Source organism: Halichoerus grypus, chromosome 7 (assembly GCF_964656455.1).
Source record: "Halichoerus grypus chromosome 7, mHalGry1.hap1.1, whole genome shotgun sequence".
NCBI classification, from domain to species: domain Eukaryota; kingdom Metazoa; phylum Chordata; class Mammalia; order Carnivora; family Phocidae; genus Halichoerus; species Halichoerus grypus.
The window spans coordinates 153,930,580-153,947,468 of NC_135718.1; the positions used below are offsets into that span (position 1 = coordinate 153,930,580).

Below are 16,889 nucleotides of genomic sequence, written 5' to 3' on the forward strand. Positions count from 1 at the left end.
TGTAACTCATAACATGAATTTATTCCCAAAAGTCAGTCAATGGTTTTGAGATGAGATCATCCTGGATTAGCCAGGTGGGGTAAATCCAATGACAAGTGTCCTCAGGAAAGAAGAAGAGGAGACCCAGATACACAAAGAGGAGGAAGCAATGTGACCACAGACAGACAGAGATAGGAGCAATGCAGCCAGAGACACCAAGGAATGCCGCCTGCCACCAGAAGAAGGAAGAAGTAAGGAAGAATTCTCCTCAGCATCTACGGACGGAGGGCCACACTGCCAACACCGGGAGTTTAGACTTCCGACCTCCAGGCCAGTAGAAGAACACACTTCTGTTGCCACAAGCCATCATGTTTGTGGTAATTCATTGCAACAGCCATAGGCAACTGGTGCAATGAGGAACTTTGTAATGAATGGATCAGGCCGACAGCAGCAGAATTTACTGATCAACCGTAGCATCAACAACCAGACACCGTGTGCCTCCTGATGTGACGAAAGAGGAAACATACAGTCTTACCTATGAAATACTCCTGGGAGAAAAAGTGAACATACGTCTAATCAAACTTCTAAATATGATGACAGGGGACAGAGGAACATGTGAAATGACACTACAAGGCTACACTCAGCCTGATCTAGAATGTGGGAGACTCGACAGGAAAACAACCCAGTTTCCTAAACAAACAAACAAAATGGCATAGAAAACATGAAGGAGGAAGAAGTATTACAATTTAAAAGATATTTTTAAAAAAATTAACCAAGGGGCACCTGGGTGGCTCAGTTAGTTGAACGTCCAACTCTTGATTTTGGCTCAGGTCATGATCTCAGGATCCGAGATCGAGCCCCACCTGGGGCTCCGTGCTCAGCGAGGAGTCCGCTTGAGATTCTCTCTTGCCCCTCCACCTGTTTGCGTGAGCTCACTCTCTCTCATTCTCTCTAAATGAATAAATAAAATCTTTAAAAATAAATAAATAAAAATTAACCAAGAAAAATTCATCAAATGCAATGTATAGCCCTTACTTGGATCCTGGTTTGGGCAAATCAACTATCAAATTATATTTTTTAGACATTCAAGGGAAATTGATCGTGAAGTATATATTAGATAATGTCAGTTGAGGGGGGATGTGATAATGGAATTATGGTTATTTTTAAAAGTCACTCTATGTTAGAAATACATAGTGAGAATTAACAGGTGAAATAATAGGCTGTCTGAGATTTGCTTTAAAATACTCCAGCACAAACGAACACAAGTGAGGGAATTCATGAAACCAGAAGGGTGGAGTTTTGAAATGGTCAAGCTGGATGATGAAGTGGTCCACTATCCTAGTCTCTCTCTTTTTGCGTATGTTTGAAGTTCTCCATAATAATAATAATAATAAAATTGTAATAGCAGTGTGGAGAGTAGTTGTAAAAATTAGTGGGCATGTGTTTTCGTGGGTGGAAAAACAAGGCTTTGCAGCAAATGGAAAGTTCCTGTGACCATTTCCCATCTGGTCTCTGGACAAAGTTGAGGGCATCGTACAGAAGGAAAGCCATCTTCCTTCAGGGAAGCTGTGGGGCCCAGCATCTTGACTTCCTGGGGCTCTGACTCCATAACAGACCAGAACTTAGCAAACCCAGAAGGGCCGTGGAGGAGGAGGTGGCTGCCAGCATGTTCCAGAATCCAGGCTGCCGCCCTCAGTGCCCGTGGTGGAGCTGGGGCTGGTCCTGCAGGGCCAGTTGCCGGTTTACTTCTGCGCCTGAGCAGGGTTGCTCTTTCCTGCCCCCCCTTGTGGTTGAGCGAAGCCGTGCAATTAGTTCTAGAGAAACTGTTGTCCACAGAACAGACAGGTGCCTCTCTGGGCCACAGCTATTCACTGCGGGTGTAAGACCTCCCAGAGCTCTTTCCACTTTTCCCTCCTGGTGTGGTGATTGGCAGCGTTGAAGATGGTGGCTGCTCTATCAGCCTGGGTCCCTGAATAACTAAGATAAGAAGAAGCCCCTTGTTGACCACGATGCACAGGTAGCCTAAGGGAGAAATGATCTTGTTTTAAGCCACTGCTGTTTGGAGGTTGTTACCACAGCATGGCTGAGTGTATCCTGACGAACACAGCGCCGTACAGCAACCAATCCTACAGGCTAGCGGAAGAACCCCAACAATAATTACTGTTGATGTTCTGTTATCATTAGTGTTACCGTAATAATCATCAGTTATGACAGGTACCATTCGCAAGCACCTCTATTGTGTGCCAGGCACGTGGCGCCCCGCACACACATTGTTTCAGTTACCCCTCGGGGCAAACTCCGGAGGCCGATATTCGCATCCCACAGCCAAGCAGAGGAAAGCAGAGCTTGCGAACTGCCACAGATTCTCCGTCTGCGGGGTGAGAGTTACTGAAGATGCCGTTCGTTCCTTTATATAAAATCCCACGGGATGAATTCTCTTTAGCAATTACAGCAAGAATCCTCCTGGAAAGCAATTTCACGACACGTATCAAGCAAAGTTCGTACCCTTTGCTCCAGTAATCATGCACCAGCCCAAGCTTGTTGTGGTGGAGTTAGATTGCTTGAACAGTAAAATGAATAAACAAACTAATTAATTAAAATAACATATATACTAAAGAAAAACGAATTAATGGCATTTGAGCTTGTCTCTTGAGTTACTGGTACGTTTCCTTTAGCCAGATGTTAATGCTCCTGGTCCGTCCCCCTCTCGCCTAGGGGGTGGCGAGCGCACACCAGGTACCAGCCACGCGGTGGGCTCGGTGGCGGGGCTGCGGGTCGCCTCCTCCCTGCGCAGGGTCGGTCTCCCGTCAGCTGAACAGTGGTTTGAGCCTCCTATACAGGACCGGAGACTGGCAGGATATGAACACATTCCTAAATATGTTTAGGTCCATCTTTGCTGGTTCTGTCGTGCGCTCCGGGAGACTGGAACCAGAGTCTCAGGTGGGTGCGTGGCGCCCCCGCGTGGGCCCCGGAGCAATAGCACCCGCGTTCTCCCACGTCCACGCCGGGTTAGGCTGCCCGCGGGGCCTGCAGTCCCCCCTCCACCTGTGGGGCCCCCTCCCCGCCATCCCCACGGTCCGGCAGGCTCGCCCCCCGAAGCAGGAGCCCCACCTCTGACCGCCTACCTCGGCGCGCGGCCGGCCGGCTGGGCCCGAGACACCCCCACCCCCTCCACCCACCCCCCTACCCCCCTCCACCTCCGACTAGACGCAGAAAGTCCTCAAGTTACTGGGCTGCTGGGCACAGAAGTCGGTTAATGCCCTGGGCGCCCGTCCGCCCCCAGCAGCGGCCGCGGGAGCGCGCGAACGGCCGCCGGCCTGGCGGGATCCGCGCGTCCGAGGTCCCGCCAGGCGTCGCCACCTCCCCTCCGACGCCCGGCCCGCCGGGACCCCCGGCCGTGGTGGGCTGCGGGACGGGGACGGCGGCGGCCCTACTCCGAGTAGCAGTAGGTCCCGAAGGCCGCCTGCTGGGCTCGCGGGAAGCCGAAGCTGCGCACGCCCGGGTCGGGGAGGCCCCCGCAGCGCGGCCGCGGCGACGTGATGGGGAAGCGCACGCTGCCGTCCGCCAGCCAGCCGCCGTCGCACTGGTCCAGCCCCGAGAACTTCCAGGCGGCGTAGAGGTGCCCGACCTTGGCCACCGTGGCCCCGCGCCGCCTGCACGCCGCGTGCGCTTCCGACAGCGTCAGCCGCCCGGGCACGAAGAACACGTGGCCTGCGGAGCGGGGCGCGTCACCACCCGCCCGGCCGAAGCCTCCCCGGGACCGAGGCGGGGTCGCAGTGGGGCGGGGGAGGGGGGAGCCTGGCGGGCGCGGCGGCGGAGGGCACCACGCGCGGTCTCGACGGCGAGGCCGGGCCCCCTCCGGACGCGCGCATCCCGCCCCGCGCGGCGCTCTCCAGACCCGCCCCACGTCGCCGTCGGAGCCGCAGGCGCGGGCTCTCATCCCCGCTCCGCCGCCCGCCTGCCACCCCGCGTCCTCACCTGCGGTCATGGAAGTGAAGCAGAAGGCGTCGTAGCGGTCGCGCTTCCGGTCGCGGGGCCCGTAGCTGCGGATCCCCGGCCGCCCCGGGCCGCCGCACGGGGCGCGCGCCGTGAGCACCGGGTAGCGCACCGAGCCCTCGAGCAGCCAGCCCGCGTTGCACCAGTCCAGGCCCTCGGTCCACGCTGGCGGGCAGGGGGAGACGGGGTCCGGGGTTAGAGGGGTCCCCTCAGAAGCCTGACCGGAGCTCGCCCCCGCGGGGCCGGGTACCTCCCGGAGAGGCCTGGGCGCTGCGCGGGGCGGCCGCTCACCCTGGTACAGCTGCGCGTAGGTGGCCAGACGCCCGTCCTGCTCCTCGCACGCTTGTTTCGCCTCGTAGTAATTGAACTGGTACCGGCCCCGGCTGGGCTGGTAGGGAAACACCACACCTGGCGGGAGGCGGACATCCTGGAGAGGGCTGGGGGACCCCGGCGGCGGGCGGGGGGAGCCCTGGGAGACCCGAGCTGGGGCGGCCAGAGCCCCGTAGGAGAGGAGGGGGCGGCGGGGAACCCAAGGGCCTCACCCTCCAGGCGCAGGGTCAGCGCCACGCTCTCGTCCTCGATGCCGTTGATAAGCTCACAGCGGTACCTGCCCTCGTCCTCCAGGCGCACGCCCTCGATGACCAGGGAGGCGTCCAGCCGATGCCCCCTCCGCATCCTGGCGCGACCCCCCAGGGGCCCGTAGCCCCGGGCTTGCGGGCCGTTGGTGATGAGGATCAGAGTTTCCCGGAGCTCCCCCGGCTCCACTTTGCTCCAGCGTACCTTGTAGCTGGGAGGCGGGGCGCCCAGGACGCAGGGCAGCGTGGCCGTGGCCCCACGACGAGAGTGAATGACCTCGTGGATGGGGGGCAGGAGGTAGTGGGGGCCAGGGTGGGGTGCTGAGCAGAGGGGGCCACAGTGGCAGGAACCCCCTGACCCCCACTGCAAGTGCCCATTCAGACTCTACTCCCCAGACTCCTCCAACCGTCTCCTCCGTTGCGCACTCAACAATGGCCCTCCCTGAGCACCTCCAACAGCTGCCCCATCCACTTTCCCCACACCTGGAGCCTCTCCCCCACCGTTCCCCAAATTCTGGGCGGGGCTGAGGTCTTACCTGTGTCCCCCAGGGCTTTGTGGAAGATGGCGAAGGCCCAAAGGAGAAGGAAATGGCAGAGTGTTGGGAGACTGAGCGGGCCTGGCATGATGGCGAGTCAGCCCAGCGCCGTCTGCAGGGCACAAAGAGTGGGCATTTCTTGGGACTAGGAATGGGGGGAGGGAGCAGGATTGGAGATGAACTCCCATCCAGCAGGGATCCCTTAGAGGGGACTGTCCAGCTGGAAAGCGTGGGGGAAGAGCAGGGGGCTGGAAGAGGCCAAAAGAAGGTGATGGGGGAAGGGGCAGTAACAAACTCCCTTCCCCCAGGCCTCCCGGGCCGTCCCCCTTCCGCCCCTCCCTTCAGACGCCAGGTCCAGAGTTGGCGCCGCCTCCCCGCCCCGACCCATCACAGGTGCAGCTTCCGGAGTCCTGCCACCCGGCCCGCCCCCGCAGTCTCACCTCTCCCAACTCCGTCCTCCAGGGGAGCCAGAGCAAACACTTGTCCCTCTCCTGCTTAAAGCACTGGCTCCCTTTGCCCTGAGGATAAAGTCTGGTCTCCTAACCGCGGCTTGCAGGGCCCTCTGGGATCCCGCCTCTCCCTGTGCCTTCCACATTGCCTCCGACCAGCTGCGCCCTCAGCACTGTGTTCCAGACACCTTGGACTTCTGGCTCCAAAAGAGTCCGAATTCACTCTCACCTCCTTCTCCCAGGCATCACTGTCGGCCTCACCTCCTCTGGGAAACCCCTCCTCTTCCCTGGCTGGCCGCACTGTAGTGCGCCGTGAGCTGCTCTTCTGGGTCCCCGGCTGCACCGGCCTGGGCACTCGTTCTTGGAAGTGCTTTTGTTAGCAGCGGCACTAGCAGTGCGGATTTGCAAGTAATACCTACGCACTGTGGACTGCATCAGGGAGGCTTCCGGTGATTTCAGTTATAGAACTAATTCCAAACACAGTTTTCTATTCCAGGAGTGTATTTTCCCCTTCTTTTTCTTTTCTTTATTTTATTAAGTAGACTCCATGCCCAATGTGGGGCTCAAACTCACGACCCTGAAATCAAGAGTCGCAGGCTCTGCAGACTGATTCAACCAGGCGCCCCCCGATTTTTCCCTTCTTTATTGTTATCTGTTCTTTATCAACTTGACCATTTTTTAAAAATAGGGCTGAGGACACCTTAACCTAGCTTTACTCGTTTTCTAACCCTGATTCTTCCAAGTGCTAATTGCATGACTTTGAACGAGTTATTTACTTCTCTCTTCCTTAGTGTCCTCATCAGTAAACATGTGGATAATAATTCCCACCTATCTCACCGAAGGAACACGCGTAAAATGCTTAAAATCGTGTATGGTGTGTAGTAAGTGCCATGTACGTGTTAGCTATTATCTGCAGCACTCAGCATAGCTTCTGGCACACAGTAGGTGCTAAATAAACGTGTGTGCATGTTAGTGAATGAGCCCGCACTAAGGATTCTGGGAAGGTGAGCTGGGACGTGGGGAGAGTCGGAAGCCAAGGGGCTGAGCTCCTCTTCCTGCAACTGAAGGCCACGCCCCGCTTGCCCCGGGAGAAATGGGGGCTGGGCTCCGAGGGCTTCCCGGCCGCTAGAGGGCAGGTACCTGGGCGGGGACACGCCCTGTGCACCTGTGCCCGCCGGCCTGGTGAGAAGAGTGGCGGCGGGGGGTGGGGGGGACACCCACCAGGAGACCTGCGTGAGACCGCCCCAGCACTTCCCACGTGTATCTTGTATTTACTCCTCTCAGCAAGGACGTGAGGTGGGAGTGATTACGCGTCCCTTTTACTCCCGCTTAAAGTTGTACAAATTATAGGAGACTTGAGTGAGGTCACACAGCTAGTAAGAGAAGGTTTGCTGGGATCTGAACCCGGATTTGACCGCAGGCTCAAGCTCCTTCTTAACCACTGGGCTGTATTTCTGCATTTCAGAGCAGACACACACATACCCTCTTTGTAGCCCTTGCAGAGAATGAGAAAGCCAACAGCCCCCAGTGCCTACCTGTTAGAAGCCGGTCTCTTCACAGAGATGGGAGCGACAGGGACTGGCTGCCTTTTGCCCTGCTCCAGGAAGAGGTTCCAGTGAAGGAGGTGCCTGGGCCCCAGGCAGGTCCAAGCACCTTAGAGCCCTGGGACTTGGGCACCTGATCAGTGGGGTCTCTCCTTTTGCACCTTTGAGGAGAGGCTTCTGCCCTGAGCTCACAGAAGCAGCCAAGGCGCTGAGAAAACTTTTCCACCTTTCAGTCCACCAAGCCAGGCTAAGTGACTGGTGTCCAGCCCGTGGCCCAGCACTACGTCTGCACTGCTCACTGTCCTGGGCCTGGGGAAGATGTGGCGCTTGGGGCCAGGGGTGGGGACCCCCGAGGGGGTGGAGTGAAGGAGGCACCCGGGAAAGATTACCTGGAGGAATGTGGAGGGTGGGGTGCCTGGCTTCTTCTAGATGTTCTTGGCCCGGAGAAGGAGCAGACGGACTGGTGGGTATGAAGACGTTGGGCCGCTGTGCGTGAGGATGACTGAGGATGAGCTCACAGACCCATGGTCAAGCTCCCGCGGTCTCTGCGTTTCCACATGGGCCTCATCCAAGCAGCACGCCCTCCCCTTGCCCCACAGAGTCCTCACCTCTGTCCTCCGGAGCCTGGGTGTGCATTGCCTGTGGGAAGAGGCTCTCAAGGTGGGAACCAGACTTCCAGGACCTCCAGCGGCTTCAAGAAACCGGACCCCTTCTGTCCAGCCCCCTGTCTGTCCGTCTGCCTGTCCTTTCCTTTTCTGGCCCCACCCCATCGGAAGCACAATTTCTCATTGTCTCTGTCTTTCCCCCTATTGTTGAATAACAGGGGCCCTTTCTTTATCCTGTGGGCAAAGGCAACGAAATGTCAACAGCTGGGGATGTGGGATGCAGGACCGGCTGGCACACACCACCGGAAAAAGGGCCTAGGTGGGGGCAGGCTCCGAACAGGATGGACATCCCCAGGGAAAAGAGAGTGGGGGGGGGGCTGGTTGGTGAGAAGGTTGAAATGGGGCCCCTTCCATCCTCAAGCTTCAAGCCTCGGGAGAGATTTGGTGTGAGGCCAGGGATGGCCGGGCTCCACGGAGGGCAGAGTGTATGCTTGGAATTGCAGTGGGAGAGACCGCAGGCAGCTTGGCAACAAGGAGGGGTCTCTGTGCCTGGGAGGAAAATGGGAATTTCTGAGAAGGATTTTGGAAAGCTCTCCAAAAGAGAGGTCAGCTCATTTGTCCCACCACCTCTTGGTGTAAATTCTCAAGAGAAGGGAGGTCCTTAACCTCCCTGGGTGGGAACACACATCTCCACAGTCTCCCCTGGAGTCTAAGCTCTTGCTGGAGTCCACGCTCACTGTTCAAAACTTTCTGTCGAGGTACAGTGTACATGTGCGTGCAAGGGGCACAGATCTTACGCAGACAGCTCAGTAACATTTACATGGTACACACCGTGGAACTAACCTCCAGATCAACATATGGAACATTCCTAAAGATTTTGTTATTGGGGCGCCTGGGTGGCTCAGTCGGTGAAGCGTCTGCCTTCGGCTCAGGTCATGATCCCAGGGTCCTGGGGTCCACCCGCATTGGAGCCTGCTTCTCCCTCTGGCCTGCTTCTCCCTTTGGCCTGCTTCTCCCTCTGGCCCTCCCCCCTGCTTGTGCTTTCTCTCTCTCTCTCTGTCAGATAAATAAATAAACTCTTTTTTAAAAGAATTTTTATTTATTTGAGAGAGAGAGAGCAGGAGTGGGGGAAGGCTCAGAGGGAGAGAATATTCAAGCAGACCCCTACTGAGCACAGAGCCCCACATGGGGCTCGATCCCACAACCCATGAGATCAGGACCTGAACTGAAACCAACAGTCAGATGCTTAACTGGCTGAGCCACCCGGGTGCTCCTTACACAGAACACTTCAACACCCAGGATAAGCCTGTTTCTTTTTTGTTTGCTGTCAGTGCAGGACTCCCTCCAGGAATAACCATTTAGAAACGGTTCCAGCTTCCAATGGCCTCGCAGCCTTCTTTTCTCTCCGCCCAGCAGCCCTACATCAGTAGCTTCGCATTACTAAGATCATGCGCTTTTGGAACCGGAGGGGACCTCAGGACACCTAGCTTCTTCGGGCACCTGACGAAGAGGAGGCGCCGGGTGGGAGAGGGACAAACCAGCACGGAAGGCAGCTGTGCAGTCAAGCCTGGGACTCGCTGCAGTTCCCGCTCATCCCTCTTCGTTGTCTCTCCCGGATTCTCCAAGTCAGGGAGCTGCAGGGCTTTTCGCCAGGGCCACATCTCACAACAGGGAGCCCACCCCACCTGCATGCGCCCCTCTGGGGTTTGATGGAGTGTCTTCCCTCTCCTCCATCACTGTTCCTGGGCCGTCCCTCCTCCTCCCAGAGCAGAGAAGACAAACAGCCCCTGTCTCAGGGCCAGGACACCCTGATCCTGTGCATCTCATTGGCCTCCAGCCAGCTCAGACAAACAGCCTCCGGCAGAGAGGGGGACACAGAGGTTCTGCCACCACCCGGGCTCACTCCCACCCTCCTTTCTCCCCACCCCGGGCTCACTCCCACCCTCCTTTCTCCCCAGATCGCTTCTGAATGAGGGTTTGGAAGCCACAGGTATGTGAACTGATAAAAGGCTGAGTGTGGCAGGGAGGAAGGCCTGGAGCTCTTTGATGGAGGCAGAAAGGACCCTGAGAGGACGGAGTGGGGAAGGACCAGAGCAGGAGCAGGAATAAATGTGTGTTGGCCAGCCAGACAGCACTCACTTTGCTCAAGGGCGCTTTCGTCCCCCCCCCCCCCCCCCCCCCCGACTCAGCTCAGCAGGAGGGCCGGTGCTGGGCTTGCTCTCCTGAGTGGAGGTCTTTGCCTCTACCAACTGAGATGGGGGGCGGGGGGGTACGGGGATGATCGGTCCAAGCATGGAGTCCTGACTTCTCTTCCTCTAGCGCCCAGACGCGGCTTCCGGCCTCCAGGCGGCGTCAGCTGACCCACCTTCTTGACCCCTGCTGATGGCAAGCCGGTGCCAGTGTACTATCGGGATCTTGCATGAGGGATGGGGAGCGTTGGCAAGATGGCACTTTAGGGGGTTGCAGGGAGAGGCTGAGGGTGACTGGCAGGACCTCCTCTCCTTCTCATGAAGTTCACACACAGCTGCCTCAGCCACCTCCCTGCCTCCCCGAGGCAGAGGTCCCTCACCTTCTCCTCCTCCCTGGAAGCCCCAGGCCACGCTTCTTTCTGGCCCAGGCTGAGGTGCCCTGTGGGGCTGGATCCCAGCGTCACTGCAGGAGGATGTGGGGGTGAGGCAGGGAAAGTCAGCCTTTAGCGAAGGCACGTTTTCCACTCAGGACCGCTCCCTCTCACTCCCTCTATTTCTGTCTCTGTGCGGAGCATCAGGACTCATCCCCTGCCTCAGATGCCCTGCGGAGCCTCGGCAGGAGACTACCTCATCTGGGGGGCCCTGCCCTGCCTGGAGGTCCTGGACAGAGCTCCGTCTCCTGGCCTTCACTCCAGCCCCTTTACTTGGGGCTCCTGAGAAGTGGGCGTCATGGTGCCCACTTCAGGACTGTCCAGGACCTCGAAACTGGAGCTGAACATGTCCAGAGGGAGGCATTGGCTGGCTATGTGGGCAGCTTCCTCCTGGCTCTGCAAAGTCTCAAAGGAATGGAATGGGAGGGGTCACCTTGTCCTCTTCTCAAGCGGGCCAACGTGCAGGTTCATCAACCATCTCTATTCTGAGGGCATGGTTGGGGGCAGGGGACCCTTAGGGCATCTTAGGGCACCCTAAGATCATGACCTGAGCTGAAATCAAGAATCTTATGCTTAACTGACTGAGCCACCCAGGCGCCCTATGTTCTTTTTTAATCCAACGGAGATCATATCATACAAGCTGTTCCCTACTTTGCTCTTCTCACCTAATAATATGTGGTGAGCCTCTGTCCCGTGAGCACATGACGTACCGCTTGCTCATTCCCTCCTGCGTCTGCATAGCATTCCCGAGTCTGGCTTCCAAGCACCTTAGGTAACCAGATGCCTGTTGTGGGATATTCAGGGTGCCAGAGGTTGGGACAACTAGTTAGACATCTTGGGGGGGGGGCTACAAAAAACGAGTGGCACGGTTGGTTAAGCGCCCGCCTTCGGCTCAGGTCACAATCCCGGGATCCTGGGATCGAGCCCCACATCGGGATCCCTGCTCTGCCGGGAGCGTGCTTCTCCCTCTCCCACTCCCCCTGCTTGTGTTCCCTCTCTCGCTGTCTGTCAAATGAATAAATAAAAATCTTTTAAAAAAAAGGAAAGGAAAAGAACCTTACAACGTGCGCGAAGTTGGAGCCTTGACTGCGGCGGTGACGTGCAATGCGCCCGAGGCCCAGCAGGGGGCGCGGGGCGGGGCTGAGGCTGCTGCTCAGAGAGGCCCGCGCGGGGCGGCGGGAACCCCGGGCAGCCCTCGCGTGCTCCGCTGGGCTCTAGTTCGGAGGGCGCGGAGTCCCGACCTCTCGAAGCCTCTTTCTCGGGTTCCGGGGCGGCAGGTGCGTGGAGAAAGGCGAGGTCGGGGTCCTGGCGGTTCCTTCGAGCGCGCCCCTCCGCCTCCACGCGCGTCGGTGCAGAGACGGTCCCACGGCGATTCTACTGACGTGTCTGCAAGTACTGCACTTTAAAGATAGAAAAGAAGCAACCCAAATGGACGCGTCTGCTACCCTGAGGACTGTCCTCCTCCAGGGTGACTCCAGAGGTGGCCGGAGAGCTGCGGGGGGACAGCGGGCCCCCTGCCGCCCACCCTCCGCCCGCTGTCCCCGCCCCACGCCCGCGGCCAGCATCCCCACCCGCGGGCTCCAAGCCCCTTCAAGGGGGACACTGAGGCCGGAGAGAGGCGGACACAAGCGCTGGAGGGACAGAGACTGAGGCTCAGGCCTTGACCCGGAAGGGAGCGGAGGGGGGCAGCAAGCGCAGGTGGCGACGGAGCCTCAGAGGAACACGCGTGGGGTGGGCCGAACCCGCACACGGGCCGTAGCTGGGACCGCGTCCCCGCATCCGTCCGCGCACCCGTCCCCGCACCGGTCCCCCACATCCGTCCGCGCACCCGTTCCTCGCATCCGTCCCCGCACCCGTCCGCGCACCCGTCCCCGCACCGGTCCCGCACATCCGTCCCCGCACCCGTCCCCGCACCGGTCCCGCACATCCGTCCCCGCACCCGTCCCCGCACCCGTCCGCGCACCCGTCCCCGCACCGGTCCCGCACATCCGTCCCCGCACCCGTCCCCGCACCGGTCCCGCACATCCGTCCCCGCACCCGTTCCCCGCATCCGTCCCCGCTGTGCGCCGTGGGGCCCGCGGCGGGCGTCCCTACGAATAGAGACAACTACATAGGACATGGGATCTCGGTGACGATCATAGGAGGATGTTAGTTAAACCGTAAACCACCATTCTAAATACCGCACCCGAAGGGTTGTAGTGTTTTTATTACCGTGAACTCAGTCAACGAAGCGGAAAAGCCAGCGGCGGCCTAGGCGGAGGATCGGGAAGTAGAATCGGTCTCCGAAACAGTCTGAGAGCAGGACCCCTTCTTCTCTACACGGAAAGAAAAGCAGTCTGTTCGGTGACCGGTGCTCCTGACACAGGCTCTTAAAAATCCCGCGCTGTAGGTGCGACCACAAGCTAGTTCTGCGCGCGCAGCGTCGCGTTTCACCAGCAGAAAAACAGACCCGGCAAGAGGCGGAGGGACAGGGGCGACCCGGCGGTCCCCGAGCCACAGGCCTTGTTGGCGCCGCCGTGTGATTGTGAGAAGCCGCCCGGGATTTAAACCCCGCACGGAAAGTGAACCTGGTACCTGGAGCATTTAATTCCACCCCGGAAACCCGGAAAGGATGGAGTTGGTAATCCCAGGGCGGCGCTCGTTTCCTCCTGCGCTTCTGCCGCGGACGGTATTTCTCCTCTTCTCCACCCCCAGGCCCTCAGCACTAACTCTGAGTTGTACACATTGCTGTTTTATTCTTTTTCCTGATAAAGTAATATATGCTAATTGCAGAAAAACTGAGGGCGCCTGGGTGGCTCAGGTGGTTAAGCCTCAAACTCTTGGTTTCGGCTGAGGTCATGATCTCAGGGTCCTGGGATCCAGCCCCGCGTTGGGCTCCGCGCTCAGGGCGGAGTCCGCTTGAGAGTCTCTCTCCCTCTCCCTCTGCCCCTCCAGCTCGTGTTCTCTCTCTCTCAAATAAATAAATAGATCTTAATTTTTTTTTTTTTGAAACTCAGGGGAAAGGTACAAAGAGGAGGAAAGGCTTACCTGTAATCCCCTTACCTAGGATTCACTGCACGTAACAGGTTAGTGTTCTTCCCTTGCTCTAGTGTGCCTATGCATTTTTTAAAGATAAAATTCACATACCATAAAATTCACCTTTTAAAGTACAATTCAGTCATTTTTAGGATATTCATGAATTTAACTGCCAACACTAATTCCAGAACAATTCATCAATCCAAAAAGAAGCCCTGTACCCGTATCAGCCACTCCCCAAAGCCCCCTCCCAAACTGAACTGTGTCTATGGATTTGCCTATTCTGGACATGGCATGTATGTGGCCTTTGTCTCTGGTTCTTTAAATTTGACATGTTTCCAAGTTTTCTCCATGTTGTGGAGTGTCCCAGTGCGCCATTCCTTTAGATGGCCAAGTAATATTCCATTTTGTGGGTCTACTGTGTTTCTTTTATCCATTCCTCAGTTAATAGACATTTGGGTTGTTTCCACTGTTTCAGTATTATAAATAATGCTTCTATTAACATACAAGTTTTGTTTTCAGTTCTCTTTGGGCGCATACCCAGGAGTGGGATCCCTGAGTCCTATGGTAATTCTATATTTAACTTTCTCAGGAACTTTCAAACTGTTTTTCAAGACAGCTGCTCCATTTTACATTCCCACCAGCAAGACATGAGTGTTCCAATTTCTCCACATCCTCTCCAACATGTGCTATTACCCTATAAAAAAAAATTACAGTTATCCTAGTAGGTGTGAAATGCTGTCCCATTGTGGTTTTCATTTGCATTTCCCTGGTGACTAGTAAGGTTGGGCATCTTTTCATCAGCTTATTTGCCATTTGTAGGTCTTTGGAGAAATGTGTTTTCAAATCTTCTGTCCATTTTTATTTTTTTTTAAAGATTTTATTTATTTATTTGACAGAGAGAGAGAGAGAGCACGAGTAGGCAGAGTGGCAGGCAGATGGAGAGGGAGAAACAGGCTCTCCGCTGAGCAGGGAGCCAGATGTGCGGCTCGATCCCAAGACCCCAGGATCATGACCTGAGCCGAAGGCAGCCGCTTAACGGACTGAGCCACCCAGGCACCCCTCTTCTGTCCATTTTTAAATTGTGTTGTCTTTTTATTGTTGACTTGTAAGAGTTCTTTATATATTCTGGATATTAGAGCCTTATCAGACATATGATTTGCAAATATTTTCTCCTATTCTGTGATTCTTTGAATTTTTTTAAAGATTTTATTTAATAAATAAATAAATAAATAAATAAATAAATTTATTTATTTATTTGTCAGGGAGAGAGAGCGAGCACAAGCAGGGGGAGTGGCAGGCAGAGGGAGAAGCAGGCTCCCTGCTGAGCAGGGAGCCTGATGCAGGACTCTATCCCAGGACGCTGGGATCAAGACCTGAGCCGAAGGCAGATGCTTAACCAACTGAGCCACCCAAGTGTCCCTGTCTTTGAATTTCTTGATAGTGTCCTTTGGAGCACAGAAGTTTTAATTTTAAGAGCTTTAGTTCTGGGTGCCTGGGTGGCTCAGTTGGTTGGGCGACTGTCTTCGGCTCAGGTCATGATCCTGGAGTCCCGGGATTGAGTCCCGCATCGGGCTCCCTGCTCAGCGGGGGGTCTGCTTCTCCCTCTGACTCTCCCCCCTCTCATGTGCTCTCTCTCTCATTCTCTCTCTCAAATAAATAAAATCTTAAAAAAAAAAAGAGCTTTAGTTCTTTGATCCATTCTGAGTTAGTTTTTGCATATGATATGAGGGAGGGCTCCAACTTTATTTATTTATTTATTTTATTTATTTAATTTTTGCATCTGGCTATCCAGTTGTCCCAGCACCATTTGTTAAAAAGAGTATTCTCGGGGCGCCTGGGTGGCTCAGTCGTTAACCGTCTGCCTTCGGCTCAGGTCATGATCCCAGGGTCCTGGGATTGAGTCCCACATCGGGCTCCCGGCTCAGCGGGGAGCCTGCTTCTCCCTCTGACCCTCTCCTCTCTCACACTGTTTCTCTCTCGCTCGCTCTCTAATAAATAAATAAATAAAATCTTAAAAAAAAAAAAAGAAAAGAAAAAAGAAAAGAGTATTCTCTCCCCACTGAATTGTCCTGGCATCCTTGTTGCAAATTAATTGCCCATAAATGTATGGGTTTATTTCTGGACTCTGAATTCTATTCCATTGATCTATATATCTATCCTATGCCAGAACCACACTCTTGATGACTGTAGCTTTGTAGTTAATTTTGAAATAGTGAAGAATTTGTCCTTCAATTTTGTTCTTTCTTGAGTATATTTTGGCTATTCTGGGCCCCTTGAATTTCCATATGAATTTTAGGATTGGCTTGTCAATTTATGCAAAAAAGCCAGCTGGGATTTTGATGGAGATTGTATGGAATCTGGAGACCAATTTGGACAATAATGTGACCTAAAACATCAGTAAGTCTTTCCATCCATGAACACAGGCATCTTTCCACTTATTTAGATCTTCCTTAATTTCTTTCAGTTTGTAGTTTTCATGTACAAGTCTTACATTTCCTTTATTAAATTCTTAAGTGTTTTATTCCTTCTGATGCTATTACGTATGGATTTCTAACACAGTTGAGCCCTTACTATATAGGTACCATTTTGTATCTGCTTTTTTCACTTTAATTATATCGTAGATACTTCCCCCAAGTTATTGAGTCCTTCTTCAGCATCCTTTTTTAAGGCTACGTATTAGTCCATTGTACAGTTACACTAATTTATTTAGCCTTTCTCCTTTTGTGGGATATTTAGGTTCTTTACAATTTCTCCATTTTTAAATATTACTGTAACTTCTATGCATCTTGCTGTCTGCATATCAGATCATGTACATAGTCATGTACGCTTGTTCTGTCCTAACGGCCTTTATTCCCACTCTTGTGAGGAGGCGTGAGACCCATGCAACTTGGAACTCCTTGAGGCCCATTTCTCTTGCAATCCCACACAATCCCCAGGGCCAGGCCTCCACCCTCAAGGGGGCTCCTTCAGAAAGCTCCTCCCAGGGGCCCTGCACTGGGGCCCCAGCACTGTCCTAACCTGGCCGGAGCTCTCGGTGACATAAATGCTTGGTAACTTGTTATATCCCCACAAGATTGTGAGGCCCAACAGGACAAGGGCTGGACATTTTTATACCTCCAGCCCTTGGTCTACAGAAGACCCTTAATAAATGCTTCTGGATGAGTGAGGCAGGCAGAACAAGGAGCTCACGCCCTAGGTCAGACTAGGAAACTTGAGTCAGAGAACTGTGGCCACTAGGCTTGTGGCGTGGCTGCAAAGCGTGCCACACACAAACTGTTAGCTGGAAAGGGCCCTTGAGGTTGCCTCATTCCGGAGCTTCCAAACCTCTGCCATGACCACGGTATGATACATGGCCTTGGATAGGTGGAGGGGACAGAGAGATGGAAGGGGACATGGTGGAAGCTGAAGCCCGGTCTGTGGAATTCCCTCAGCAGCCCGAAATAGCACAGTAAGTCCAAGTTTGTAAAAATGATTGAACTAGTCCAATAGTCCAATTTTACAGACCAAGGAAAGGGTGCTCTTGAGAAGTGACTTGTTCAAGGTCTCACAATCAGTGGCAGAATGGGA

General features: G+C 54.9%; 1 protein-coding gene and 1 long non-coding RNA gene across 6 annotated transcripts; both read right to left on the bottom strand.

Moving 5' to 3' along the window:
• Nucleotides 1-3,029, bottom strand: LOC144382639 (uncharacterized). Its single transcript, XR_013450005.1, has 2 exons — nt 843-3,029; nt 1-480 (listed from the first exon to the last, which is right to left on the bottom strand). It is a non-coding gene; the product is annotated as an uncharacterized LOC144382639 (long non-coding RNA).
• Nucleotides 3,030-3,352: 323 nt separating this feature from the next.
• HAPLN2 (hyaluronan and proteoglycan link protein 2) lies at nt 3,353-7,864 on the bottom strand. Of its 5 annotated transcripts, none has more exons than XM_078078529.1 (8): nt 7,688-7,794; nt 7,469-7,539; nt 7,071-7,129; nt 5,087-5,198; nt 4,518-4,871; nt 4,267-4,383; nt 3,958-4,140; nt 3,354-3,690 (listed from the first exon to the last, which is right to left on the bottom strand). In XM_078078529.1, exons 4-8 carry the CDS (start codon nt 5,172-5,174, stop codon nt 3,410-3,412), a joined length of 1,023 nt encoding a protein of 340 aa, XP_077934655.1. In that variant the 5' UTR covers nt 5,175-5,198; nt 7,071-7,129; nt 7,469-7,539; nt 7,688-7,794; the 3' UTR covers nt 3,354-3,409. The 5 variants fall into 5 exon arrangements, with proteins under 5 accessions (XP_077934656.1, XP_035974191.1, XP_077934655.1 ...); XM_036118297.2 differs by having other exon boundaries at nt 7,469-7,565; nt 7,688-7,728; XM_078078530.1 differs by lacking the exon at nt 7,071-7,129 and having other exon boundaries at nt 3,353-3,690.
• Nucleotides 7,865-16,889: the final 9,025 nt, after the last annotated feature.